Consider the following 26,178-nt stretch of genomic DNA (forward strand, 5'->3'; position numbering starts at 1 on the left):
GGAAGGCCTGCCCAAATGGAGGAGATACTGCCCAGAAATGCTCTAAATTTTCTGAAAACAGGCCCAACCTTCCACTCTGCCTTACTGATGAGCTATTCAAGGTAGAGCGTAAAGCATGGAGAGGAGTGGGGGAGCTAAGCAAACATCCAGGACGGGATACCTAATAGGCCCACCAGTGAGCTGGTGATGGGGTGGGAAACTTCGTCAGTGGCCTTAATCAGATATTTAGAGACATCTGTAAACTTCAAAATAATAGCTTACAAGTATTGAGTGCTTACTATGTGCTAGGCACTTTTCCAAGCACTTTACAAATACCAACTCATTTAATCCTCGCAATCCCAATAGGTTAGAAACTCTTTCCATTTACAGACCCAGTGTCACCGAGGTAGAAGTGACAGAGTCAGGACTGACCCTGGCCGTTGGAGCCCAGGCTCTTAACCATTGCACCGCCTTGCTGCTGGTGGTGAAGGAGGGTGATCCAGGCTGACCTTGGGGAAGTAGGCAGTTTTCCTGACTCCCAACCCAGTGCTCTTTCCACAGGGGCAACTATTCCGTAATTGTCACTTGTGTTTCTGCATTTTGTTCCTTCTGGGCCTTGACTTAATCCCTCTGGAAGAACCCGGGCCTGAGGGTTGCAGGTCTTACCTGGCGTGAGGACAGAGTGGCCCGTGGAGGGAAAGTGCATAGAACCTACCATCACCCAGCTGTCACATCAGCCATTAGTTTCATGGGCTGGACCCTTGGCAGTCTTATGCATTTCTGTATCCATAGTACATAGCATGGGCTAAATAGTTGTTGAGATGAAGAGCATTTTTCAGTCATTGCCAATTTGGAATTATAAATAACGTTGTGGCTGCTGTCCATTCTCTTGCCCACAGCAGACAGTACTAATTGATCTCAGGCTTTTCCTGAGCCTGTTGACTGCCCAGGGAACATCAGTACAGCATCCCGGGCAGTTGAGATCAACCAATTACAGGTGGAGTTAAGATTAGCCCTTATCTAAACTGAGCCCTCAGAAGATAGGGACTTTTTGTTCACCATTACTTCCCCAGTACGTGGCACCCAGACCCCTCAATAGCCAAGTCACCAATGGTCAAGGTTCATGATAGAGTGGCAGGAGCCCAGGGCTGGCATCTCAGAAAACAGTTGATATTCTTGGGATAAGCCAGGAAGCTCAGTGTGTCTAGTTCTACATTCTGTAATATGGGGAGAACCACCTCCACCCTTCCTTCTTCAAACTGTTATTGTGAGACTTAGATGCAGTGATGGGTGAGGGAGTACCTTATGAGCTGAGTAGCCCTGGTCACCAAGGGTAAGGAAAGGTAATTTACCTGGATGGGTGGCTTAAGCTCTGTTCAGCTCTCCCCTGTGCCCTGGAGCAGAGCCTATACAAAACCCCTGCTTTTCTACCTCGCTTTCCCCTCTCCTGCCTATCCTTTGTCCTATAGGGTCTCTGCAGTTCCCTCCATGCTCCCCTTTGTGATCTGCTGGAGGAGGCAAAATTCTCCTGGGCTTGGTGTGGGCCAGCGTCCAGGCCTTCCGGTTGCAGGCAGCCCTGGAGCATTGCCTTTGCAATAAACAGTGCTTTGATTCCTGATTGTGCTTTGCCCTTCTTCCCCTGTGCTGAGTGGCATTATCACCGCCTAGCAGGTGAAGAAATAGGCTTAGAGAAGTGGATTCTGTGCTGGTGGCCTCATTCCCTTGTAGGGCCTGCAGGCTTCAGCTGGAGCCCTTTGAGGACCTAAAGAACCTAGTGTCTGTCTGCTGCAGTGCTGACACTGGGCCTAAGGTAGCCTGGGATTTCAGACCCTTCATGTCTGCTACCTTCGCATTGTGTGACCTTTGGCTAGCCATTTAGCCTCTGAGTCTCCTCTAAAACTGGGATAGTCCTTCAGCCATTGGGAGGATTAAGAAATATAATGCACAGAGGCCCACAGCAGAAGGTCTGAGGTCAATGTAAGTAAGTGTGTGCTAGCCATTATTATTTAAGGGACCCAGACCTCAGGGCATTGGGTGAGCAAACAGCAAAGCCTAGGGTAAGGCAGTAGAGGCTATTTGGCTCTAAGGAGGAGCCAGAGAGACAGCTCTCTTCAGAGCCTTCATTCTTCTGGCTGGCACAGTCTTAGTTGGAAACTTGTGAAACTAAACCCCAAGCCCAGCCCAGCCTGATCCTTTGTGACCTCATGTCTGTCAAGACGCTCAGCTTGTGGCTTCTTGGCCTGACCCGTCTTGGTTCCTGATGCTGAAGATTGGCCTGGTGGGTAAGTGGAGGGGGTGAGCTCCTCATGCACCCCTCTTCTGGCTGCTGTTTGTGTGTGTAATTAAAACATGTTGCCTCCTGCTCTTATGAGCCAGTTAATTCCTGTTTGCAGGCATGAGACTCTGGACTGGAGGTTGAAGACCAGGGTCCCTTCCTCACTTATTGGCAGCTCATTTCTCAGAAATTAATTGGCATCAGCATTGCACAGGAAATTTGTTAAAACAGTAGATGTGCAAGCACTGCCCCCTTCCCCAAACTGATTTCTGGAACTTGGGGGAAGGCAGGAATCTGCATTTTAACCAAGCCTGTCCCTCACCTCTACGTGTTCTTAGATTACAGAAGTGGTATTGCAAGCCTACTAGCTCGCTGGTCCCAGTTTCCACAGCTGTGAAATGAGGGTTTTTCATACAGGCTTCTGCTCAGGAACTCCAGCTGAGTGGGAGGTAAAGTGGGAAGGCGGCTTGGGCTCCATTTCCATCAGAACAGCTCTACCATTTATTTTTCTTTTCGAGAAACTATTAAATATTTAATACAAAAGAACATAAATGTAAAATAAAAAGAAACATAGTAAAACAAGAACCCATGTACCCACTACTGGTTTAAGAAGTACAGGCCTGATTTTAAAATATTAAATGTATTGTGGTTCTGGGTAACGCTTGTCAGAATTAACAGTTGACACCCATTGGGCTAAATCAAAATAACTCCAAGTGTGTCCAGAGAAAACCTACTTTAGAATTACCTAGCAGATTCCTGGCCCCACCATTCCTGAGCAAAAATCTCTGGAGGGTGGGACCCAGGAATCTACATTTTGATAAGCTCCTCAGAGGATGGATAATTCTTCTGCAGTGGTTTCGGAGGTTGCTTGTCCCCCTGGAAAGGTGGCTTCATCTAAAGTTGTGGATAGGGTGATCAGTGAGTGTAAGGATAAAATCAAAGGATGTTAGGACTAGACGGTCTGCAGATGACAAGATCCCCCTGCCCCAACCACAGGCCTCTGAATGGAGAAACTGAAGACACCCGGAGGGGAATTCTTGCCAACCTCTCACAGCAGGGGCTGTAGTGCCAGTGCCAGGACTGGCATCCAGTCTTCTGACTACTAGCCCAGGGCTCTGGGCACTACTCCACTGTTACGGAACATGGGGCAATGGTCCGTCCTTCCTGTGGTGGCCAGATTTAGCAAATAAAAATATGAGACACCCAGTTTAATTTGAATTTCAGATAAATAGCAAATAATTGTTTTAGTAAAAGGTGTCCCAAATTGTGCATGGGAAACACTTATTCTAAAAAATTACTTGCTGTTTATCTGAAATTCAAATTTAATTAGGTGTATTTTAGCAGATTCAAGAATTGCCTCAAAGATAAAAAATTATCATGCATTTATGGTAGTTTTGTGTTTAATAACTATGACCTCATTTAGGCTGTTAAACAATCCTGTGAATTAGCAGCTATCAACAAGATGTTAAAAGTCTGGCCTAGGCTCTTCCATGTAAGGTGCCTTTCTGCCTCCTCATGAAACTGCTTGCTTGGCCCTCATTCCTGTGTGGCCCAGTTTATGCCTATTGAGTTAGAAGCTTCATGAGGGATTGGTCAGATTTGACCATCTCCTCTGGCCTTGTGCGTTACTTATTTGACGGCCGCTGGTGGTTAGAATATCCTCTTGTGGACTTCACAATCCGTGCTGTTAACTGCTGCTCTGTCCTGCCTCTTAGCCCAGCGGCCTAGTAAATTGGTGGTGGGGTACGTTTTGGGTACGGGAAGGGAACGGAGTAGGGTACCTACTGGTGCCTTGAGAGCATCTGTGAGCAGGGGTGGGGAGTCTGCCAGTGGGGCAGCCACTGTCTCCACATCCATGGCATCCCAGGGTTCTGCTCTTTTCCAGTTGGGATGTTATATGTAGTGCTGAAGGGACCTCTGAGGCTGGCCCAAATTCAGCAACAGAGGCAAATAAATCAGCTGCTTCTGGGGAGCAAGGCCAGCCGGCTGAACTAGATTGGGGGAACTAGTCTGTACTCAAGAACTCCAGCTCCATGGGCCGGCCCTGTGGCTTGGTGGTTAAGTGCGCGCGCTGCGATGCTGGTGGCCCGGGTTCGGATCCCGGGTGCGCATCGAGGCACCACTTCTCCGTCCATCCTGAGGCTGAGTCCCACATACAGCAACTAGAAGGATGTGCAGCTATGACATACAACTATCTACTGGGGCTTTGGGGGGAAAAAATAAAATAAATAAAATCTTTAAAAAAAAAGAACTCCAGCTCCTCATCTGCTTCTGGGACACCTGGCAAGTCTGTCTCATTTCTGTTGGAGTTTTCTGATTACCAAGTGTCCCCAGCCTACAGGGCTGGAGCTGTTAGGGCTTAGTCATTTCAGAGAGCAGGAAACCGAGGGTTAGTGACAGTGTCCAATCTGCCACACTGGATAGATAGCTGGTCAGACCCTCCAGGGAAGGCCTGCCTACCCCATGCCTTCCAGAGGGAGCTGAGAGGCTCAGCCTGCTCTGGAGAAGTGGGAAGAAGTAAAGTTGGAGGTGAAAGTGGGGCTCGCCTCCCAGATCCACTTCAACCAGAGCACCCCTCCTTTTCTGTCATGCATTCCAGTTCCATGTGAGAGGTCGTTTTCCTTAAAAACAGAGGGATGTTCCGGGACTCTGTTACAGGCACCATCAGTAGTTGTGGGGAGCAAGTTCCTGTAATGCTTGGGTCCCTGAGGCCCTGCCCTCCACCTTGTGAGTGGGTGTACCTGTGCATAGAGCATATTTTGTTGAGTGGGGAAATTGGCTTCCCGACCTGCGCGAAAAGCTCTGGATCAGGAGGCAGGAACTTGATGTTCAGTGCCAGCTCCACAACAGTTTGCTGGTCACTTTGGGCACAGCCTGGTCCCTCCTGGGCTTCAGTTTTCCTGTCTGAACAATGGGTGAGTTCTCAAGTCCCTTTCAGCCTCTCCACTCCAATAACAGGAATAATCCAAAGTAATTTCTTGGGGCTTCAGAAGCCTCTTGCAGCAGAGAACTCCCCAGATTTAGGGCAGTAAAAAATGAGCTTGCATTACTTGAGGCGGTAGGTGACCACCAGGGACAGGGGAAAAGCAGCTTTGAGTCAGCAGCTCCCCTCATCAGGACAGGGGAGGCAGGCAGGCAGCGGAGCATTACTTGTGCCTTGAAGCCTGCCTGAGGATTGGCTCCTGAATCCAGGGTCCAGCTGCCTGGTGATTGGCCTGTCCCTCAGGGCCTAGGAGAGCACACAGGGGCCGGCAAGCTGAATATGGCTCGAAGAAGGGTTTTTTAAATGTGAATTGATTAACAGTATTTAGAATTCAGGAAATTTCTCTTTGATACAAACTTTACTTTTCCATTTTTCTTGAAAACTCAGAAGCTCTGGCAACACTAAGCCGGTGTTTGGGGTGGAGCCTTGGCTGCCCTTGAGTCGGTGCTGCCCCCTCAGCTGGTGCCTGTGCTTCCCAGCTCAGCAGGGTTGCCAGCCAGCCTTGTGATTTATGGTATGGCCCCAGGGCCTCTGGGGAGCTCCTGTGCTGTTTTGTCTGCTGCACACCCTCCCTGTCCTCTGTTTCCCACAGCTGGCCCCTGGTATTTAGATTGAAGCACACTGATTCCAACTCTGAGGAGAAAAGAGCTTAGGTCTAGACTCCAGAGGGATTGGGGCTGCCAGTCTGCACAGCTGTGCTGTTCAGTCGTAATGCAAAGAGATAATTAACCTCTCTTCCTAGAAGAGAATGCTCTGGAAGTTCTTTGAGAAGCACCCATACCTGTGTAAATTTCTTCATTCAGCAAATATTTACTGTGGATCTGCCATGTACAGGCTGTATCCTGGGTTCCAGGGACCGGTGAACAAGGTAGAAAAGATCCCTACCTGCATGGAGCTCCCAGTCATTCTCAACTTAGGGTGTCTTACAGCCTGGTAAAGCCCAGAGGTCGGGTCAGGCTGTACCTGGGTTTCAGTCCCAGCTCTGCTACCTAGTAGCCAGGTCACTTGGGGCAAGTCATTTAGCCTCTCTGAGTCTCAGTTTTCCTCATCTATAAACTGAGAATCATCATCATCTTACCTGCATCTTAGAGTAGTTGTGAAAAATAAATGAGCTACTGTGTGTCAAGAGCTTCGGCACGTTGCCAAGGATGTGGTGTGGGCTTAGTAATTGATTAGTCTGGTGGGGTTGAGATGCACACAAATGCAACCATTTCAGGGGGTGGTGAGTGCTCTGAAGACCCCCAATTATAGACTGAATTAGAACTTGATCCAGAATTGCTAGTTGGACAGTCAGAGAAGGCTTCCTGGAGAAGAATTTATGCTGAGATCTGTGAATAATGTCACACAGAATGTATACTGTGTGACCTTGGATAAGTCTCTTCCTTCAGTTTCATTTTCTGAGCAACAGGAATAATGTTGACTTCTTGAGGCAGTTAAGTGAAATCACACATAGAAAGCAACTTAGATCAGGTTTTGGCACCTAGTCAGTACCTAGTAAAAGGTGGTTATTATTATTACTGTTCTGTCTAGAGCCAAGTGTGCTCTTCTGAAAGGCTGGGGTAGGGAGCTGGCACTTGGAGGCCAGGCACTTCACTGGCTGTTGATATATTTCAGCAGCAGTGAGTATTAATTAGCTTTTGGGCAGGAGTTTAGGGACTGGTACCAGCAGTGGGGGTGGCCACAGCCACCCCAAGGCAGCAGGGTTCATGTCTGGGCAGGGAGAGTGGAGATACCTGGCCGCCTGGGTCACCGCCGGCTAAAGATAGTCCACTGTGGCTGGGCTTGGGCCTGGGCCACCATGGGCATCATGTGACCAGAGCCCGGCGGCCTCTGCCCCTCCACTTGGGCGGGCTGGCCAGGCTAGGCTGGACTGGGCGGCATCATGTGACTGGAGCCCAGCAGCCCCTGCCCCTCCTCCTAGGCTGAGGGGCGCGGACTCTGTGCTCCTGGGCTGGCTGCTGGCTGGCAGTTTCCTTTGAGCAGAGCCTCAAGATGGTCTGACTTTCTGAAGGTTTCCCTCTCTCTCTCTCTCTCTGCTCACTCCTCCCCACAAGGGCACCTTTCAGCCCCCTCCTGTGTTTCATCGGCAGGTCTGGGGTAAATCGGGGTGGGAGGGCTGGGCAGAGAGAGGCCTCTGAGAGGTGGTAGCAGCTGCGGCAGCGGTGAGAACTGGGGAACAAGGTGAGGAGGGTTAACCTGGTGTTCTTTTTACTCTGTCAAGTGTTCCTGCCTGGGGAGTGTTAGGGTCAGTGGGGGTGGGATGAAAGGCCTGTGGTCCCCAAGCTCCTCCTCTGTAACTCCACCCTATCCCCAGGCTGGGTGACAGCTGAGAATACACCAGGCTTTCCAGACTCTCTTTCCTGCCTACCTCACCCTCCCCTTAGATGGTGTCAGGTCTGAGCTGCAGATCAGGCAGATGGTGGTGGCTGGGGCAGAGGCAGGAGTGGAGGAACTGGGAGGTGGGCATGGAAGCAATGCCTCTTTCCTCACAGGGTTGCCAGAGTGGCAGAGGTAGAGGCTTCAGCTAGTTGTGGGCAGTTTCCCTTGCTTGTCTCTGGATAGCGGAGAGAGGGATTGTCAGGTTGCTGGCATTCAATCTTAGGAGTGTCACTTGCCCTGCTCTGTGGCCTTAGGTTTCCCTGGAGTGGGCCATGGTTTTTCCCAGTGTAAAGAATGATGCCCCTGCAGCCCTGCTGTTGAGGGCCTGCCCCGTTGGCCGTAGCGAGGAGGTAACCTGGACCCTCCTCCTAGAGGTTAAGAGCACAGGTTTTAGAGTCAGACTGCGTGGCTTCAAACGCTCTTCTACCTGCTGGCAGTGATTTTGGCAAATAACCCTTCCACCATGTGCCATGGTTTCCTTATTTGTAAAACGAGACCAGTTAGAGGAGCTCACTCCGTGTTAGGACAGCACATGGCCTCTAGTAAGTGCTTGCTATGGGTTATCTGCACTTGGTAGTATCATGACGACCACAGCTTGTTGCTGGCCTCCCCTGCTTTGATGAGCAGTCTCAGTGGTTGAGATCTTGCCTTCTCTCCCCTCATACCTCTAGACCTAATATTACTACCTTTTGTTCAGTTGAGGAATGTGAGGCTTGGGGAGGGGGTAGGTAGTGTCCCAAGGTTCTACAAGTGATAAGTGTTGGAATCTGGACTAGGACCCAGCACTGATTTCAAATAATCCATTGCCTCTGAGTCAAGGCAGGGCTGGGTCATGGGTTCCTCTGGGAGTCAGCAGTGCCTAGGACACTTGTTTCTCTGCCAGGGGAAGGCTCTGGCAGAAAGCTGAGGGTTGAGGCCATAGCCTCAGGAATTAGCACTTGGAAAGCAAAGCCTCCTTTCTTCTCTGGTGTGAAATTATAGAGGAGATGGGTGTGTGAACTCGCCATTTCATTAAACAAATGTCAGCTGTGTTCCAGGCCCTGAGCTAGACACTGGGATTACCGCTCTGAAAGCAGCCTGGTTCCTGCCCTCCAGGAGCACTTAGTCTGGGGTGGGGGCAGGTTGATAAGTAACCAGGCAGTTAACACTTGCAGCGCTGTGAGGGCACATGGCAGGGGCACTTCACCTGGGGTCTGGGAGGGCTCCCCCAAGGAGGTCGACCTGATGGCCAGGTGTAGGGCAGCAGATTGGTGAATGTGGACTCAAATAATATAGCCCCTAAGCCTAACAAATTACTTTGTTCTTTAAGGTAGAAGTTCTTTGCAGTCAGGGTAAATTCAGCCTTTTCAGATGCCATTCTCCTGGCACTAAGGCCTGAAATCTGGTAGTCCTCTCTGGCCACCCACTCTCAGTGCTGCACGCTCTCTCCCATCTAGCCCAGCCCCGTCTCACCTTTCACCCACGCTGGTCCCTCAATTTCAATTCTAGCTTCTCCCTTCCTCTTACCACTTCTTTTTACTGTGACCTGATGAGTGACTCACCCATGTGCCTTTTCTCTCTAAAACCTTTCACTAGTTTCCCATTGGTTGACCAAGTCCTTGCTCCTTAGACCTCTTAGATCTGGCCCCTCTGGGTAGCTTGTATTTCAAAAGATCAGCAGCTTTAGGATCTTTCTAGAATAAGACAATATGGAAAACACTTGATCCTTTTATTTGGCTTTGTACTGGGTACTTGTGGGTTTAAGCTTTTGGGTCTCGGCCTTTATGGGCTGAGAGAGACTCGTTGAGGCCAGGCCCTCTTCCTTTCCGTGCTAAGTAAAAGTGAGTGACTGAATTTTTTAAATTGAAAGGGAACTCCAGGCCTTTCCTGTGCTCTTCCTTCCTCTCTAGTAGGACAGAGGTTTATGCCAAAGCTTCCCTGGGACCTGTGGTAAATTCCCCCTTCTTTCTTTCCTCGTTCCTGGGGAAATCTGCCCTGGAGGCCAGGCTCGGGGGAAGGGAGGGAGGCTCATCTGAATCAGTGAATTGAGCCAGTTGAACCCGAGGAGGTTTTTCACCCACACGCTCTGCTTCTTTTCATGTTGAGAGAGTGTTTGATGGTTTCTTTCTCTCTTTAGCGATAAGGATGGGGATTGCTTGGAAATATTAAGCTTCCTTTGTAAATGTGAATTGTAGTATTTAGCACTTATTGAGCGTTTACCTTGTGCTGGGCACTCTTTCTACGCTCTGTTGATTTATGTCACTGTGGCCCTGTGAGATAATTCTGACTTCAGTTTTACAGATGAGGAAAATTAAATTCAGAGGGGCTCTGCAGGGGGCAAAGTATGTAGGGACTCCAGCCCGAGTGCATCAGATAACAAAATCCATGTGCTTAGTGACGGGCTGTTGTGCTTTCCTAGACAATGCTCAAGTGAAGGGATGTCACACACTTGAAAGTTGAGGTGCAGAGAATCTCAGAGGGTTAGACAGTCGAAGTGGTGTGGTCAGCCACTCCACTTCACAGGGGAGCTGCCCTCTGCTCCCACCACCCTGCTCATTAATCCCTCTCTGCTCTGCCACCTTGTGGCCCTAGTTCTCATCATCCCGCACTAGCCTTAGTGGTTTAGCTCCCTGCTTCCCACCACTCACAGTAATCTTAAGTAAAAATAGTGAGTTTGCCATGCAGATACAGCTTCATGAAAAGACCCCTGGTGTCCCCCCACCATGACCACACAAAGAAATTCTGGTGTGCTTCATTTAATACACCAATGCACGTGTGTATTTAGGAAGCCCGTTGACCCCTGGAAGTAGAGTCAGTACTGGCTCCTGGCTGACTATGGTCCTGTGGGGCAGAAAGTGGCTTTTCTCCTTTTCTAGATACCCGTTAGCCCCTGACTTGCTTAGTCCAAGAGGAAGACGTTCTTAGGGACTCTGTCTGCCATTCTCCTCCCCTAGCATGCTGGGCCCCAGAGTCCTGTGAGAAGACAGGCTGTGACTGCCCAACGCACCACACTTTTCTACCTCCCTCTCTGCTTGAGAACCTCCCCCTGCCATCGGTAACTCTGTTTACAAGGAAACACCAGGGAAGTGCCCTAAGATTGCTCCAGGAAGGTTTTTCAACCCATTCTCTCACCGGTGGATGCATGAGATTTTTGGTGAGCTGGAAGGACCACTGGGCAAAGAGAGTTGGGACTTCTAGCTTCCATCCTGGCTTTTCCCTGGGGAAGCCCCTTCCCCTTTGGGTTGCTCAGTTCCCTGTCTACAGATGGAGGGAGTTAGAACCGTGGTCCTTTTTGCTGCTCTGACATTCTACAACTGTTTCCTTGGGCAGGTGCAGGGTGGTGGATTTAGTGTTTACTGAACTGGGCTTGGGTCATTGGCGGCTGGCGCAACTTTCAGAATGCAGAGCTGGGAGGAGGGGACTAGTCCCCTGATTTGTCTGGAATGGTGCTGGAGGTAGAGACTGGCACCTGCACAAAGGATTGGTTTTCACTGGGAGCCATTTCCGATGCCAGGCCCTGTATATTCTGGAGCTGTGTCATATATGAGTATATGTGTGGTGGTTGCCTGGTGAAGGTGAGTGGCTGGAAGAGGACCCAGAAAGGGATGTGTAATTGAAGTTAGAAAGCTTAGTCTTTTTTCTAGCTTCCTGTAGGGTCTAACAGCAGCTCATCTGAGCCTTCCTGAGTTTCCCTAGGCCCCACAGGATTTTAACAGATCTAGGAATTTTGCTTGGAGGAAGCAGTTCTCTCTCCCTGGTGGACTTTTCTGTCTCTCCCAGGGACTTTGTTCTTCCTTGGGGCAGGGACAGCCTGAGGCCCTAGCTGGGAGCAGAGCAAGAGCCAGAGGGGGCCCTAGCTAGGGATGGGGCTTTTTCAACAAACCTCACACAGGACTAATTGAAGAATATTCCTGTGTACTCTCAGACTAGCCACATTCCCTTAGCTTCAGATTGGTGGGGGGGTGAGGAATCAGTGGGGTCTTCTAGTGGCAGGAGGGCTCTCCCAGTAATTGGAGGCTGAATTTTCAGTACTTTGCCATGTCCCTTTGTGATCTTGGTGAACAAAATGTCAGAGTGATCACAGGATCTGACTCTTCCCAATTTTGAAAGAGTTTTTTTAAGAAGAAATAGACAGTGACCTGGAAAATTTTGCCTCACCTTTTTGAGGAAAGTCTCCAAGAACACTTCTCCCTCTGAACCTGATTCGTCTCTCTGACTTCTCATTAATGAACTTGATGTCGCAGGCTCTTTGGCCTGCTCTCGTCTTGGTAGCATGCAGAGAGTGTTGTTGGAGTCTAGAGGATGGGGCCCTGGAGACGTGATTACTGGCATAGCTCAGGTGTAGTCGAGGGAGATGATCCTGTAACAGCTGCCTCTGCCAGGTCCTTGTTCCAAGCAGCCTAGTCAGGGAACTGGGTGGTATTAGGCTTCTCTAGGCCAACTCAGGATTAGCAAGAAAATGGGTACTAAGTAGCTCTCTGGGCCTAGGGGCTCCATCCTCTTGGGACTGAGATTTTCTAGTTCTCTAGAAATCTCCAGTTCATCCAGCACTGGGGATGGGGGATGTTGTGGGCTGGGTTCCACGGCTCCAACTCACAGAAGGCATGTGGGGTGTCTTGAGGGGGCAGTGGCTGTGATAGGGAGTGGAAGCCAAGAATGCAGTGGCCTCACCGTTAGGAGTCAGGCAAGGACTCACTCTACTCATTAAGGGAACATGGGTCTGATCAAGGAGTAGAACATTCCTTTTGAGATCAGCTGGGCAAATTTCTCTGTTCCGAGACTGGGGGCAGCTCTTGCTCTGGCATGGTTGGTCAGCAGTGGAGGCAGTGATGGGAGAGAAGTGGGTGAGCAGAGCCCCAGGATGTATCTTTTCCCATGGGTCTCTGGAGGAGGAAGGATTCAGAAACCCTTGGTCTTCAGAACCATATTGGGAAAATATGTGTAGGTGTAGAAGGGACCAGACCTATTAGAGCCACTTTTTACGAAAAACAAACAAAACACATTTGTTTTCATGTTAAAAATCCCATGTCTGTCTTGTTGAAACTACTAGAGAATTCCAAGCAAAATTAAATTACTGTAAACATACTTCTTAGCTCCTGGTAATACTTATATGTCCTTCCAGAGTTCCTGCTATGTATATGTACATATACACATTTTTTGTTTTAGAAAAATAGGATTGTAACTTTTATCATTTATTGTGTTTATCTTTTCATAGCAGTAGAGTTCACTATCTTTTTAATGACTATAAAAATTGTTAAACTTTAGCCAATTCCGTTCTGTTGGACGTGTAGGTTGTTTCAGTTTTTAAAGTTATAAACAGCACTTTAGGGGACATCTTTGTACATAACTCTAAACACTTGTCTAATTTGTATCATTAGAATAAATTCCTAAAGGTGGAACTGTTGAGTCAAATGGGGTCTCACTTTTTCTTTGGAAACTTAGAAGGCAGACGAAATCTTTCCTGAGTGGCTAACCCTTCTCTTGACCACAGGTCTTTGAGAACAGAGCTGGCCCGGGTGTGGGGGCTTAGAAGAGATCCCTGGACTTCTTGATTGTTCACCTAGGGTTATTATCTTGCTTTCCCCATGATCACTAGCCCAGGTCAGCTCACACACAGACTTCTTGAATGTCAGAGCCAGAAATGGTCATTCAGACTGTTCCTTTACAGACTCCGCTGTGATTCAGGAGCCCTCACTTAGAGAACTAGCTCTGGCATGGACTCAGTCTGCCATGGACTTACCCTCTCCAGGCCTCAGTCCCCTTTTTATAAGAGGGTCTAGAGCTGTGGGAGCCCTCTCGCCTCAGAGTCAAGTTCCTGGGGTTTTGGCTGCTGGTTGTTTCCATGATCTCACTTTCCATGATTTCTTCAGAAGGAGGCTGGTGAAATTGTTATTGGTGTTCCTTCTTTGGGAACCTGCAGGTTGCTTGGTGGACTTGGGGTGGTGATGAGGGTCAGGAGCTGGTGGGGGCCCCTTCCCGTGGGCTCTGCATAACCATCTCTCCCTTGTTCCCACAGAACATTCTGCTCCGGCCAAGGTGGTGAGGGCAGCAGTTCCTAAACAGCGCAAAGGCAGCAAGGTAAGGAATAGGAGTGGGCAACCTAAGGGGACTTCCTGGAGATGGTGGCCTCTTTCCTGTTCTGGTGAGTGCTTTTGAGCTTTCAGATAGTTCTGGATCCTCTCTGAATAGCAGGGGAGACCTTTCTGGGCCTCCAGTTTGGATGGTCCTAGTGGACAGATTGATTTGGCCTCTGATCTCTTGGTGAAGCTGTATTTTGGGTGAGGGGCTGAATGGCAGAGGCAGGGTCACCCCAGGGCTCTCATAGAATGTGCCTTGCAGGTTGGTGACTTTGGAGATGCAATCAACTGGCCCACACCTGGAGAGATAGCCCACAAGAGTGTGCAGGTGAGTCTGGGGGAGGGATGGGCAGGTTTGACCTTTATCTACAATATATACATTTGGCTTCTGAAGCTTTCGGACCCTCAGGTCTTTACTTTTCTCGGTTTTTTAAGAGGAATGGTTGGTATAATGTGAGCAGCATTGAAATAGCCAAGAATCCCCATCGTTTGACCCCTTGCTGTGTGTCAGGGACTGCCAAGTGCTGTCTGTCCATCCCTTTTCCAACCTTCACAGTGACTCCAAGATAGGTCCCCTATAATTCCCATTTTACGCTTGAGGCCACTGAGGCTGGGAGAGGTTAATTACTAGCCCTTGATGGCCAAGTGGGATCAGAAGTCAGGTGTGTTGTATTCCAGAGCCTGTGTTCTCCATTACTACAATTGGATTGCCAGTGAGTGAAGCAGGAGAGTGGTCATTAGGCCAGGTACCCACCCCCAGACCACATGTCTTGGGGAAGCATATGTAGCTCTCCTTAGTCCCAGCAGAGGAGGGCTCCTGATGAGTCTTATCCTTCCCAGTGCTTTTGTTCTGGGTCAACAGCCTAGGTTGCTCACTGGCTGTGGCCACTGGCCTTCAGTTCCCAGACAGGCTTGGTGTGGACAGGCCAGGAGCCAGCATCTCTTCCATCCCAAAGACTACCTGGACAACGTGATCTTGTTGGAGGGTGTAAACATTTGGCTCCTGCGGGTCCCAGCCCCTCTGTCCTGAGGGTTATCTCTGTCACTTAGACTCAAGGAAGCTGGAGAGACAGGTTGTCTCCCACCTGCTGCCTGTTTGACCACGTTTCCCAGTGAAAGCATCTCAGGCATGAAAACAGGACCTTAGAATACATCCAGTCCAACCTGCTGTCACATGCTCCAGCTCCTGCCCTGTCCCTCTAGTGACAGGGAGCTCTTTGCTGCCCCATCCCAAGAGGCTCTCAGACTCACCTCACCTCCCTGTTACTTTACTTTCCACTGCAGCCACAGTCCCACAAGTCTCAGCCTGCCCGTAAGCTGCCACCCAAAAAGGACATGAAGGAACAGGAGAAAGGAGAAGGGAGCGATAGTAAGGAGAGCCCAAGAACCAAATCGGATGAATCGGGGGAGGAGAAGAATGGAGACGAGGATTGCCAGCGAGGGGGGCAGAAGAAGAAAGGTGAGTGTCTTGGAGAAGGCAGCAGGGCAGGACTGGGAAATATCAGAACTCAGGGCTGCTGGAGGAATGTCAGGAGCCCCAAGAAGTGTTGGGATCCTGATTGGTGTAGGCTGCTGGGCCAGCGGTCTTCACTTCAGTGATAATCCATCAGTTCCTTCTCTTATTGAGCAAGCATTTGGTAAGCCCTGTTCTCAGCAGTAGGGCTCTAGCAGTGCACAAGACAGATGAGGCCCCCACCTTGGAGTGTTCTTTGTGTGTCTTGATGTATTGCTGTCCCATGTAAGACTTCATTTAAAGACGAGTTCCCATTGCTCTGACTGAAATGGTTAGGGTACAGGTTCGGCTTCTCTAATAGAGATCCAAAAGAACTGTGGTTTAAGCAAGATAGGAGGTTATTTCCCTCACCTGACAGCTTGGTGTCAGGAGGCAAGGACTAGAATGGTAGCCCTTTCATTCCCTTTGTCTTGCTGTGGTGTGTTGGCTCTTCTGATCAAAGATGGCCCACTCTTTCCTTCTCATTCCACCTAGCAGGAAGGGAAAAAGGGAAGAGTAGCTCCCTTCCTTTTAGGGACTTAACCTGGAATTGACTACTTTCACTCAGCTCTCGTAGGCAGAACTTGGGCACAGTCTAAAGGGAGCCTGGAAGTACAGTCTTGATTCCGGGCAGCCATGTGTCTGGCTCCAGAAGAGGGTTCTCTGACCATGCAGAAGTCAGTATTGGGAGTCAACCAGGAGTGTCCATCACACTGAGGTCCATGACTTCCTTATTTTAGAAATGAAAATGAGGTCCAGTGTAGGAAAGGAATTTGCCTAGGGTCACCAGATGGTGATTTAGGCCCGACATCCCGGACAGGGAGTGGGGATGGCTGGGAGGGACGTCTTCTTCAAGCCTTTCTCATGTGTCCGTACTGTCCTCCAGGGAACAAACACAAGTGGGTTCCGTTGCAAATAGACATGAAGCCTGAAGTGCCCAGAGAGAAACTGGTCTCACGCCCTGCTCGCCCGCCAGAGCCACGACACACACCTGCCAACCGCGGGGAGATCAAAGGTATGCACTGCCTACTATGGGGAGCTTGGGCATGGGGGTCACCCTCAGGCCTGACCCACTGCCCCCTCTCCCCGTAGGGTCTGAGCCTGCCACCTACGTGCCCGTGGCACCCCCCACCCCAGCCTGGCAACCAGAGACCAAACCGGAGCCTGCCTGGCACGACCAGGATGAGACATCGAGTGTGAAGAGTGATGGGGCTGGTGGGGCGCGGGCTTCCTTCCGTGGCCGTGGACGGGGGCGTGGTCGCGGCCGGGGACGCGGCCGGGGTGGCACTCGAAGTACGTGAGGCCCCTTTGGGCTCCGGGATGTCCGAGGGAGTGCGGCGGGGGCGGCAGGCAGGGGTCTCCTTTCCCTCATAGCACCCCTTTCCCCCGTAGCCCATTTTGACTACCAGTTTGGCTACCGAAAGTTTGATGGTGCAGAGGGACCTCGCACCCCCAAATACATGAACAACATCACCTACTACTTTGACAATGTCAGCAGCACTGAGCTTTACAGTGTGGACCAGGAGCTGCTCAAAGACTACATCAAGCGCCAGATGTGAGTGGACAGGAGCCTTCTTCCTGGAGAGATGGGTAGGGGGTTGGCGACTGCCAGAGGATAACAGCAGGGCAGCGTAGAGCTGGACAGACCCCTCTGGTGCTAGCAGCAGTTGCTACCCCTGGCTGGAGCTGAGAAAGATAACTTTCTTTCATCTGTTAGGCCGATTTTTCATAAAATTAATGCTTATTGCAGAAGTAATACCATATTTGCCTTAAGAAAATTAGAAATGACCACTACCACAAAGGAGAGAAAATGTCTAGATTCCACCCCTTCTGTGCTTCTGTTTGTAATGGCAGCGTTGTCAGAATGCTGGCAGATGTGTGTTGAGTCCTCAGTGTGGGCGGAGCTCAGTGCTAAGTGTTTTTCAGGCATTCTCTTATTTAATCTTACAGTTAACTGTTTAATTGTGAGCTGGGTCTTACTGTCATTTTATAGATGAGCAAATCTATAGGCCCAGTAACTTGCCCAGAGTCTCACAGCCAGTAAATGACAAGGCATAGATTTGAATCCTTTTCTGTCTGATTGCAAAACCCTGGCTCCTAACCACTCCAATATATTGTCTCTCAGTCCAGTGGGGGAGCCGTATAAGGAAATAGATAATTGCAGTAGCGTGTGGTAAGTGTTTTAGGAGCAGAAGAAAAAGCGACCGACAGCACTGGAACTGGGTTTTAAAGGAGGATGAAGAATTTGTCAGGCATACAGAGAGACTGAAGAGCAGAGGGAATAGTTTGACCCGAGGTTAGGGAGCCATGAAAGGGTAACATCATTTCTTTTCAGCCCTTAAGACTGTTTGTACGTACATTGGGGATGGCGGGTAGGTCAGAGGCTATGTGAGGTTGCTGGGGTGTACAGCAGGGCAGGGAAGGCATATTCATAAATGATGCAGCAGTCTTACCTCTTCTCCTCTCCACCTAGTGAATACTACTTCAGCGTGGACAATTTAGAGCGAGACTTCTTCCTGCGACGGAAAATGGATGCTGACGGTTTCCTTCCCATTACTCTTATTGCTTCCTTCCACCGAGTGCAGGCCCTTACCACTGACATTTCACTCATCTTTGCGGTATGTCTCCCTCCCTGGGGCTGGGGTGCAGGGGAAAGAAAGGTCCTTATTATGGAGCTGAAGTTTGCGCTAAGGCAGAAAACCCTGGAAGAATCCCCCTCTGATTACTTCTGCTAAAATTCCAAGGCTTGGCCGGCCTCTCTCCTCCCTCCCTTTTATTGTGGAAAATATCAGACATTTACAAAAGTAGACAAAATGGTATAGTGAACCCATCACCAGCCTCAGCAGTTATTAACTCACGGCCAGTCCTATTCCATCTGTCCCGTTATCTGTTTTGTCTCCCAAATTACCTTGAAGAACATCTCGGGTAACCTGATGTTTCATCCTTGCTTCAGTACCTATCTCTAAAAGATAAGACCTGTTAAAAAACATGATCACAATATCATTATCACATGTGAAAATATTGAACAATTCCTTACTATCACCAAACGCTCGGTTAGTTGCAAATTCACCCAACTTGGCAAAAAAAAAAATTTCTTGTAGTAGTTTATGAGAATCAGGATCCAAGTAAGGCCCATATTGTTGTCTTATTAAATCTCCCTCTCCCCCTCTTTTTCCTTGCAGTTGATTATTTGAAGAAACTGGGTTGTGTATCTTGTAGAATTGCTCACAGGTCACAGTGGTGGTGTTTAACATATTGTTCTGTACTCCACATTTTTTGTAAATTGGTGGTCTAGAGGCCTGATCAGATTCAGGTTTGGGTATCCCCCCCCCCCCCAATCAAGAATACTTTATAGGTAATGATATATTCTCTCAGGTGGCACATAGCATTTCATTTGATTCTCTCTCTTACGATAAAGCCGCGATTGACGATTATTGCCTGTTGTTTCATTAGGGATTGCAAATTGGTGATATTCTAATTCTGTCAGTCTGTCTTCGTTTGTTGGCTAGAATACCTCTTTAAGGAGGAACTTTGCCTTCTCAACTGTTTATTTACCAAGAGGTATAATTTGTACGGGAAGGGCAGACAAATACTTAATCTTTTCCTTTGTTAACCAGTTTTCAGAATTATGGGTTGATCCCTGTTAACTTCCAAAAGCGACCAGTGAGGTTTAGGTTTGTTTTTTGTTTTAGTATCATCACAAACTTACGGATTCAAACATATGTCATTTATTTCAATCCATTGCAATTAATATGCTGAATCAAGTTGCCCCATCTTTGGCCAATGGGACCCTGATTCATGTTGTATATTTTGTGCCCCAGATCTGGAACTGACCATTTTTTTCAAGGAACTCTAGGTCTTCTATTTTGGGGAAATGGTATTTATGGTATTTAGATAACCACAGTCTGAGTTATAGGGGTATATATTACTACTTGATTAGTCTTTGTTTCTAGAAGTTTTTTTTTTTTTTAATACATCCTGAGATTATATTGATATTTTCTATTGAAATTCAGGACTACAGGGTCTTATTTAACCCCAATGATCTTTTATTTGTAACTACTCCTTACTCCCTTGCCAAAATCCTAAGTCCTAATGACATCAACATAGTTATTCGTTTGTTTTACTCCGTGGTTTATACACATTATTCTTATAATAATACCTCTACTACTACCAAGAACAGGTTTTTTTTCTATTTATACAATCAAATGACTTGTTTTTAAGTTATTTGAAATAATCTTTGTGTGGTTACATCTTTAACTTGATGTATATTAGTTTCATTTTGCTCTCAAGTTTTAGGGTTTGCTCTTTCCCCCCAATTTCTAATTCGTTTTACATTTATGTAAAACATTTACATAGTTCCAAAGTCAACATGGTATATTCAGAGAAGTCCAACTAAAATTCTCTCACTTCCACCTTTGTCCCTTTCTTCCCCTATAGGTAATGTTTTTTTGAATCCTTCTATTAAAAAAAATAAGCAAATGCCTCTGTATGTATGTGTATCCTTCCCCTTTCTTAGATAAATGGTGACATATAGCATATGTATTTCTTCACCTCGTTTTTGTTTTCACTTAATATATCTGGAAGCTGACTGCATAGTAGTATATGATGGAAAGGTATTCCTCATTCCTATTGACAGTTGCATACATATCTTTTCATATTTTTGCCAGTGTATCTTTGGTGGAGATTTCTAGAGTGGATGACTGAACTGAAGGGCAAATGTGTATGTCATTTTGTTGGCTATTGCCTAATGACCATTCTCAGGGCTGTGCCTTTTGCATTCTCACCAGCAGTGTATAAGAGTGCCTCTCTCCCCCACTGCACCCAGAGTATGTTGTCACATGTCGAAATGTTTTCCTCTTCCATTTGAAAGATTTTTAAAAGAAAACTCCCCTCTCCACTCTTCACCCTTTTCCCCAGAGATAAACACACATAGCAGTTTACCTGTGATTCAGCAGATTTACCTGTGAAAAATGTATGTTTTCACATAGATTTCACATACACATACATAAAACATACACAAAAATGTATGTTTTACTTAAAAATCAGACACCAGTGGGATCTTCTGCATGCTGACCTAGAGCTACTGTTTGTGACTCTTTCCCCCCAGCACACGTGCAGCTGTTTTTTAATGTCTGAGTAGTGTTCCATTGAATGGATGTGCCACGATTTATTTAAATTGCCTGTGTGGTAGCAACTTAGGTAGTTTCTAGTTTTTTTCCTATTACAGACAGTGTGGCTATGAATAGCCTTTTATCCAGATCTTATACATATTGTCACCTGTTGTGCAAGTATTTCTCTGGGGCAGGTTGCTGGAAGTAGAATGGCAGGGTCAAAGGGCAGCTTTTCGTGTTGGTCCCATTCTACAAGTTTGAACGTCTCAACTTGTCTGCCAGTTGTGGAAGATGGTGCCAGTTTTCTTATATTTCTGCCAGCGCTGGACTCACACCTGAGCTTGTGGGGCCCAGTCATCTGCCGGCTTCCAAGATCTCATTCTGTTTAAGTCTGTCCTCTGCATCCTCTCCCTGCTCCCCTGCAGGCCCTAAAGGACAGCAAGGTGGTGGAGATGGTTGATGAGAAAGTCCGCAGGAGGGAGGAGCCGGAAAAGTGGCCTCTTCCTGGGCCCCCAATAGTGGATTATTCCCAGACTGACTTCTCCCAGCTTCTCAACTGCCCTGAGTTTGTGCCCCGCCAGCACTACCAGAAGGAGACGGGTGAGTACCCTGCTGGAATGGGAATGCCTCCCCGTTGCCCTTGACCTCTAGCCAGCAGTCTTCCTCAGGGCTGGCATCAGGAGGGGCACTGGAGGGATGAGGACCTCACCTTTCCATCCTTCAGAGTCGGCGCCTGGCTCTCCCCGTGCAGTCACCCCAGTGCCAACCAAAACAGAGGAGGTCAGCAACCTAAAGACACTGCCCAAGGGCCTGTCTGCCAGCTTGCCTGACCTGGACTCCGAGAACTGGATTGAAGTGAAGAAGAGGCCTCGGCCCTCCCCATCACGACCCAAGGTGGGTGAGAGGCCTATCCATCGCCCTGGGTTCTGAGGGTCTGGGCTGGAATAGTTGAAGGGGAAGTTGCACAGGCGTAGAGCTCTGGGCTCTGAGGGGCCAGCAGGCAAGCTGGGTGGCTCAGAGTGACTGCAGGAAAGCTGATGGGCCTGTTTCCGTTTCCGGGGGGCCACCCCTCAGGACAGCCCTGGCTGCATGAGTTGCTGAGTAGCATTTTTCACAGGAGGAGATCCTGCAGCCTCTGGCAGTAATGTCCCATATTTCTTGATGCTTGGCTCTTCTTTCTGCCCCATCTGAATCCCTAAGACTGCATTTTAAGTGCCTTTCCCCTGAACATGTCCTCATTGTCCCCTATGTATGCCCCTCAGGCCTCTGAAGAGGGAAGGGAGAGGGAGCAGATGCATGGCCCAGATGTAGAGTTAGAGTCTAGATTAGAACACAGGTCTCCTATCACTGATGACTGGTGACCTTGGGAGGCTTATTTAATATCTTAAGGGTTCAGTTTCTCTATCTTAAGACGAAAGGATGGAGGGGTTAGAGTGCCCTAGAAAGAGTGAAGCAATATACGAATAGTACAAATTGAGTCCATTTTTAGGGAAGTGTTTTCAGTTTCAAACTAAAATTGCCACCCCTCTTCCAGGAGCAGATTTTTGCTCCATCCTCCTCCTCCCTCACCCTCCCCTTTTTGGAGACTAATTTGGTTTGGAGCTTGTGAGGAGGCCTGGGAGATGACCCTGGACTTTGAGTCTGTGGAATTATTTTCTCCCTTTTCCGTTGTACCACTGCCTCCCTCATCTTCCTCTTCCCTGCCTGTTCAACCTCGACTTCCCCCTCTGTTCTGGCTGAGGTCCTTTGGAAAGTGTCAGAGATCGAACCATGAAGAGAAAGGTAATAAATGGATAGGGACCTTACAAGGTCCAGGCCTACAGACTGTGAAGGCATTGGAAAGACGGGAGCCAGGCTTAGCTGCCATTCCAGAATTAGAGCCTCCACTCCCACCTGGCCTATCTTGAACCTTAAAAGAGAATAGGTTTGGAGTTTATAAGGGAAGATCTTTGCATAGCAGGGAACTGAATTTTGGATATACACTGTGAAGTAGACAGATTTTCTCCCCCCAAAGTCTCAGATAAATTCAGCCTATCAGCGCTCTCTGAAATATTTTCTTTTTGCTGAAAGCACCCTGTTTTCTCTTGCCTTCGGGACACACTGTTCTTTCTACCTAGTACACTCTTTGTACCTGCCTTCATCTGGCTTACTTATGCTCATCCTTTAGTAGTTACTTCTTCCAGGAAACCTTCTCTGACCATCTACACTCCCACCCCCAGTTGGTTAAGTGCCCCTCCCTTTGTACTCCCACAAATCCTGTTTACAGTCTTCACCATACTATATTGCAGGTCACTGGCTGGTTGACTTTTTCTCATACTAAACTCTGAGCTCCTTAAGTTCAAGGACCTTGTCTTGTTAATTATTCTGCTTTTAGGTTCTTCATACAGGGCCTGGTACCAGTGGGTACTTGCTTATTCATCAAATGTTGAACATCTGCTGTTGCTAGGTCCCAACATAGGTACTAAGGATGTGATGGAAGGCAAGGTAGCTGTGGTCCTTGCCTCATGAAACTTCTGATTTATTGGGAGATGTTGGGTAGATAGATAAATGGATGAATCAACTTGTTGAACTTCTGCTTTGTGCCCACTCCCAGACTAGGTGCTGTGTAGGATATAAAGGTAAAGGAGCGTGCAGTTTCTACCTACAGGGAATGTGTCATCTCATTGTTCATGAATGACTGTGATGTGAGCTATGAATGGCGGAACCTGGAGTCCTATAGGACATCCTTTCCCCATGAAGCTGACTCCAAGGCTGACAACTGTGACTTGCTGGCATTATTGGGGCCTCTCTCTTGGGGGATAGCTATAGAACCTAATCCAAGGAACCCTGGGTGATTCTTTCTCCCCTCTGTGTGTCCGTGTTTTAGAAGTCAGAGGAGCCCAGGTTCCTCCACCCGACCTCTCTGCCTCAGCAGCTGCCCTCTCAGCAGCTGATGTCCAAGGATCAGGATGAGCAAGAGGAACTGGATTTCCTGTTTGACGAAGAGATGGAGCAGATGGATGGGCGGAAGAACACCTTCACCGCCTGGTCTGATGAGGACTCCGACTATGAGATTGATGACCGGGATGTCAACAAGATCCTCATTGTCACCCAGACGCCACCTTACATGCGCCGGCACCCAGGGGGGGACCGTACAGGCAACCACACCTCGCGTGCCAAGATGAGCGCCGAGCTGGCCAAGGTTATTAATGATGGGCTTTTCTACTATGAGCAGGATCTGTGGACTGAGAAGTTCGAACCTGAGTATTCCCAGATAAAGGTGAGGCTTGGATATAGCAGTGGGAGTGGAGCCTGGGGTGCCTGTAACATACGGGGAAGAGGAAGGCTGATTTGTTGTTTGACCTTGGGTGCAGAGCCTCAGTATCCTCATGTATGAAAGGGGGATGATAATTGACACCTTTGCTGGGGCCGTTAAGAGTGAGAAGAGATGTGTAAACACTTTGAAAACTGTGCCAGTGTAAGGGATGATTATTGTGCCGTCTGAGCATCCATGTTTAATGTCATAACAATCGGCTAGACACTTTTATGGGGACTAGAATAAAGATTAGATTGTTATTTCTTTTCTGAAATATTTAGGCAGATATAAAAGTTTAAAGCCAGCTAGACTGGTGGTCTAGTGTTTAAGATTCGGCGCTCTCACTGCCGCTGACTGGATTCATTTCCCAGTGAAGGAACCACACCACCTGTCTGTCGGTTGTTATACTGTGGCATCTGAGTGTTGCTGTGATGCTGAAAGCTATGCCATTGATATTACAAAAGCCAGCAGGGTCACCCATGGTGGACAGGTTTCAGCGGAGCTTCTAGACTAGACACACTAGGAAGAAGGAGCTGGCCACCGACTTTCGAAAAAATTGGCCATGAAAACCCTATGAATAGCAGCGAAGCATTGTCTGATACAGTGCCGGAAGATAAGAGGATGGCACAAAAAAGATTGGACAGGTGCTCTGCTGTACACAGGGTCACTAGGAGTTGGAATTGACTCAACAGCATTAACTAAAAAATATTTAAAAGCCTTATAAGGAGCTTGCTTTGAATGTGGAAGATGGAGAAAAGATAGGTCTTTTAAAAAAATCATTGCTGTCTGGAAACAGTCAGAACCTCTGTTGTAGGTTTTCAGAGAGAGGCTGTATGTGGTGGTGAGTGGGCGTGTGTGGAAAGTAGCAGTGTGTTTGGTGGAGGTGAGGAGAAAGTTGGCCAGCCATTCTGTGAGAAGACAGTGGCAGGAAGAGAGTTGAGGGAAGTCTGCTGCAAGTTCCTGGGGAGCTGGTGTCCTGGTCTCAGTCTTGCTGCAGAGGGGGCTGGGCAAGTACAAACGCCTTCTGGGTTAGCACACTCATGCCCAGGTAACCAGGGTTGAGGGGTGGTGATGGGTCACCTGAGAGCCTGGGGACCAGAATTCCACATACCTGGATATGGGAGCTGCCGTCTCCAACTTCCTGCACGTCTTGATTCCTAAACAGGCTAGGGCAGTCTTCTTACTAACATCTTTTCCCCACCCATCTTGTATCCTCTGCAGCAAGAAGTCGAGAACTTCAAGAAAGTCAACATGATCAGCCGGGAGCAGTTTGACACACTAACCCCTGAGCCCCCTGTGGATCCCAACCAGGAGGTCCCTCCTGGGCCGCCTCGCTTCCAGCAAGGTGAGAGGTGACACCTGGAACCCTGGCTTGGGTGGGAGGGTCTGGAGCTGTCTGATGGGGGCCTTCCAGTGACAGATGGCCATGGGCCTACCCCTGCTTACTGACGCCGCTCTGCCTCTGCAGTTCCCACTGATGCCCTGGCCAACAAGTTGTTTGGTGCTCCTGAGCCCTCTACCATCGCCCGCTCTCTACCAACCACTGTCCCAGAGTCGCCAAACTACCGCAACGCCAGGACTCCCCGCACTCCCCGGACACCACAGCTCAAAGACTCGAGCCAGACATCACGGTTTTACCCAGTGGTGAAGGAAGGACGGACACTAGATGCCAAGGTGAGGTGCTCCTGCTCGGCTGCTAAGAGTCTTGAGCCCACTTCACTGCTTTCCAGTGCTTTGCTTCTCTCCCTTGCCTTGTCTGAGTCAGGAAAGTGCCAAGTCCCCCACCTGCTCTGTGTTCTTAGGTTGGTGGGCCCACCTGGAATTGAGTGACCCCATCTGCAAAATGGACTGGGTGTGGCAGTGGTGGCCCCATGTAGCCATGATAAGGCCTAAGGAGTACTGGCCAGGTGTGGGTCCCTGGGCAAGCCACTCAAGCCACTCCACTCCCAAGCCTCGAGTTCCTTACCTGTGGAATAGACCTACACCAGCTCCTGGCTCACAGCCGTGGACGTCCTGTGAGAGAAGAGAGATGAAAATACTTTGTAAATTATGAGATAACTCACATATATGAGGGAATCTTAGTCCTACAAATGCTGGATGCTCCTCAGAGTTGTATGAGTATGATTAATAAAAATCCTGGACTGACCTTTGCAGATGCCTCGGAAAAGGAAGACAAGACACAGCTCGAACCCGCCCTTGGAGAGTCATGTGGGCTGGGTGATGGATTCCCGCGAGCACAGGCCCCGGACTGCTTCCATCAGGTGCTGGGGGCAGTGGGGAGGAGAGATCAGGCTGACAGCACGGTGGGTGGGAGAGCCCTGAAATCCATGGGACCAAGAAGAAAGAACCTCTGATCTGTAAATTAAAAGAACCCTCATCTAAATCCATAAACGAGGAGTAGTCTAGAGAGCTTAATTCAGGGTCTGAGAAGAGGAAAGCTTCTTTCTAAAGAATTGGTGTCACAGCCACATGGGACCAGATTTTCTCAGACAGTATATCTGTGAATTGATTTTAAACGTGGATATCTGCTGCCTACCTCAGGATAGCCAGGTCATTGAATAAAAATACAGACTCCTCGCCCCCACCCTAGATCTACTGACTCGGCTTC

General features: G+C 48.6%; 1 protein-coding gene across 7 annotated transcripts in view; it reads left to right on the forward strand.

Annotated features, from left to right (window-relative positions):
• Positions 1 to 26,178, forward strand: part of LARP1 (La ribonucleoprotein 1, translational regulator) — an 81,998-nt gene that overhangs the window by 44,623 nt on the left and 11,197 nt on the right. For 3 of the 7 annotated variants that reach the window (XM_058544678.1, XM_058544642.1, XM_058544670.1), the window contains exons 2-14: positions 13,612 to 13,673; positions 13,935 to 14,000; positions 14,957 to 15,131; positions 16,051 to 16,179; positions 16,257 to 16,457; positions 16,539 to 16,719; positions 17,638 to 17,782; positions 20,701 to 20,875; positions 21,000 to 21,169; positions 23,142 to 23,534; positions 24,792 to 24,915; positions 25,039 to 25,244; positions 25,725 to 25,831. In XM_058544678.1, the coding sequence (XP_058400661.1) occupies positions 15,008 to 15,131; positions 16,051 to 16,179; positions 16,257 to 16,457; positions 16,539 to 16,719; positions 17,638 to 17,782; positions 20,701 to 20,875; positions 21,000 to 21,169; positions 23,142 to 23,534; positions 24,792 to 24,915; positions 25,039 to 25,244; positions 25,725 to 25,831 (1,955 nt within the window). In that variant the 5' untranslated portion in view covers positions 13,612 to 13,673; positions 13,935 to 14,000; positions 14,957 to 15,007. The remainder of the gene's footprint in view (positions 1 to 13,611; positions 13,674 to 13,934; positions 14,001 to 14,956; positions 15,132 to 16,050; positions 16,180 to 16,256; positions 16,458 to 16,538; positions 16,720 to 17,637; positions 17,783 to 20,700; positions 20,876 to 20,999; positions 21,170 to 23,141; positions 23,535 to 24,791; positions 24,916 to 25,038; positions 25,245 to 25,724; positions 25,832 to 26,178) is intronic. The other 4 variants (XM_058544653.1, XM_058544649.1, XM_058544657.1 and 1 more) reach the window with 4 other exon arrangements.

Source organism: Diceros bicornis, chromosome 1 (assembly GCF_020826845.1).
Source record: "Diceros bicornis minor isolate mBicDic1 chromosome 1, mDicBic1.mat.cur, whole genome shotgun sequence".
NCBI classification, from domain to species: domain Eukaryota; kingdom Metazoa; phylum Chordata; class Mammalia; order Perissodactyla; family Rhinocerotidae; genus Diceros; species Diceros bicornis.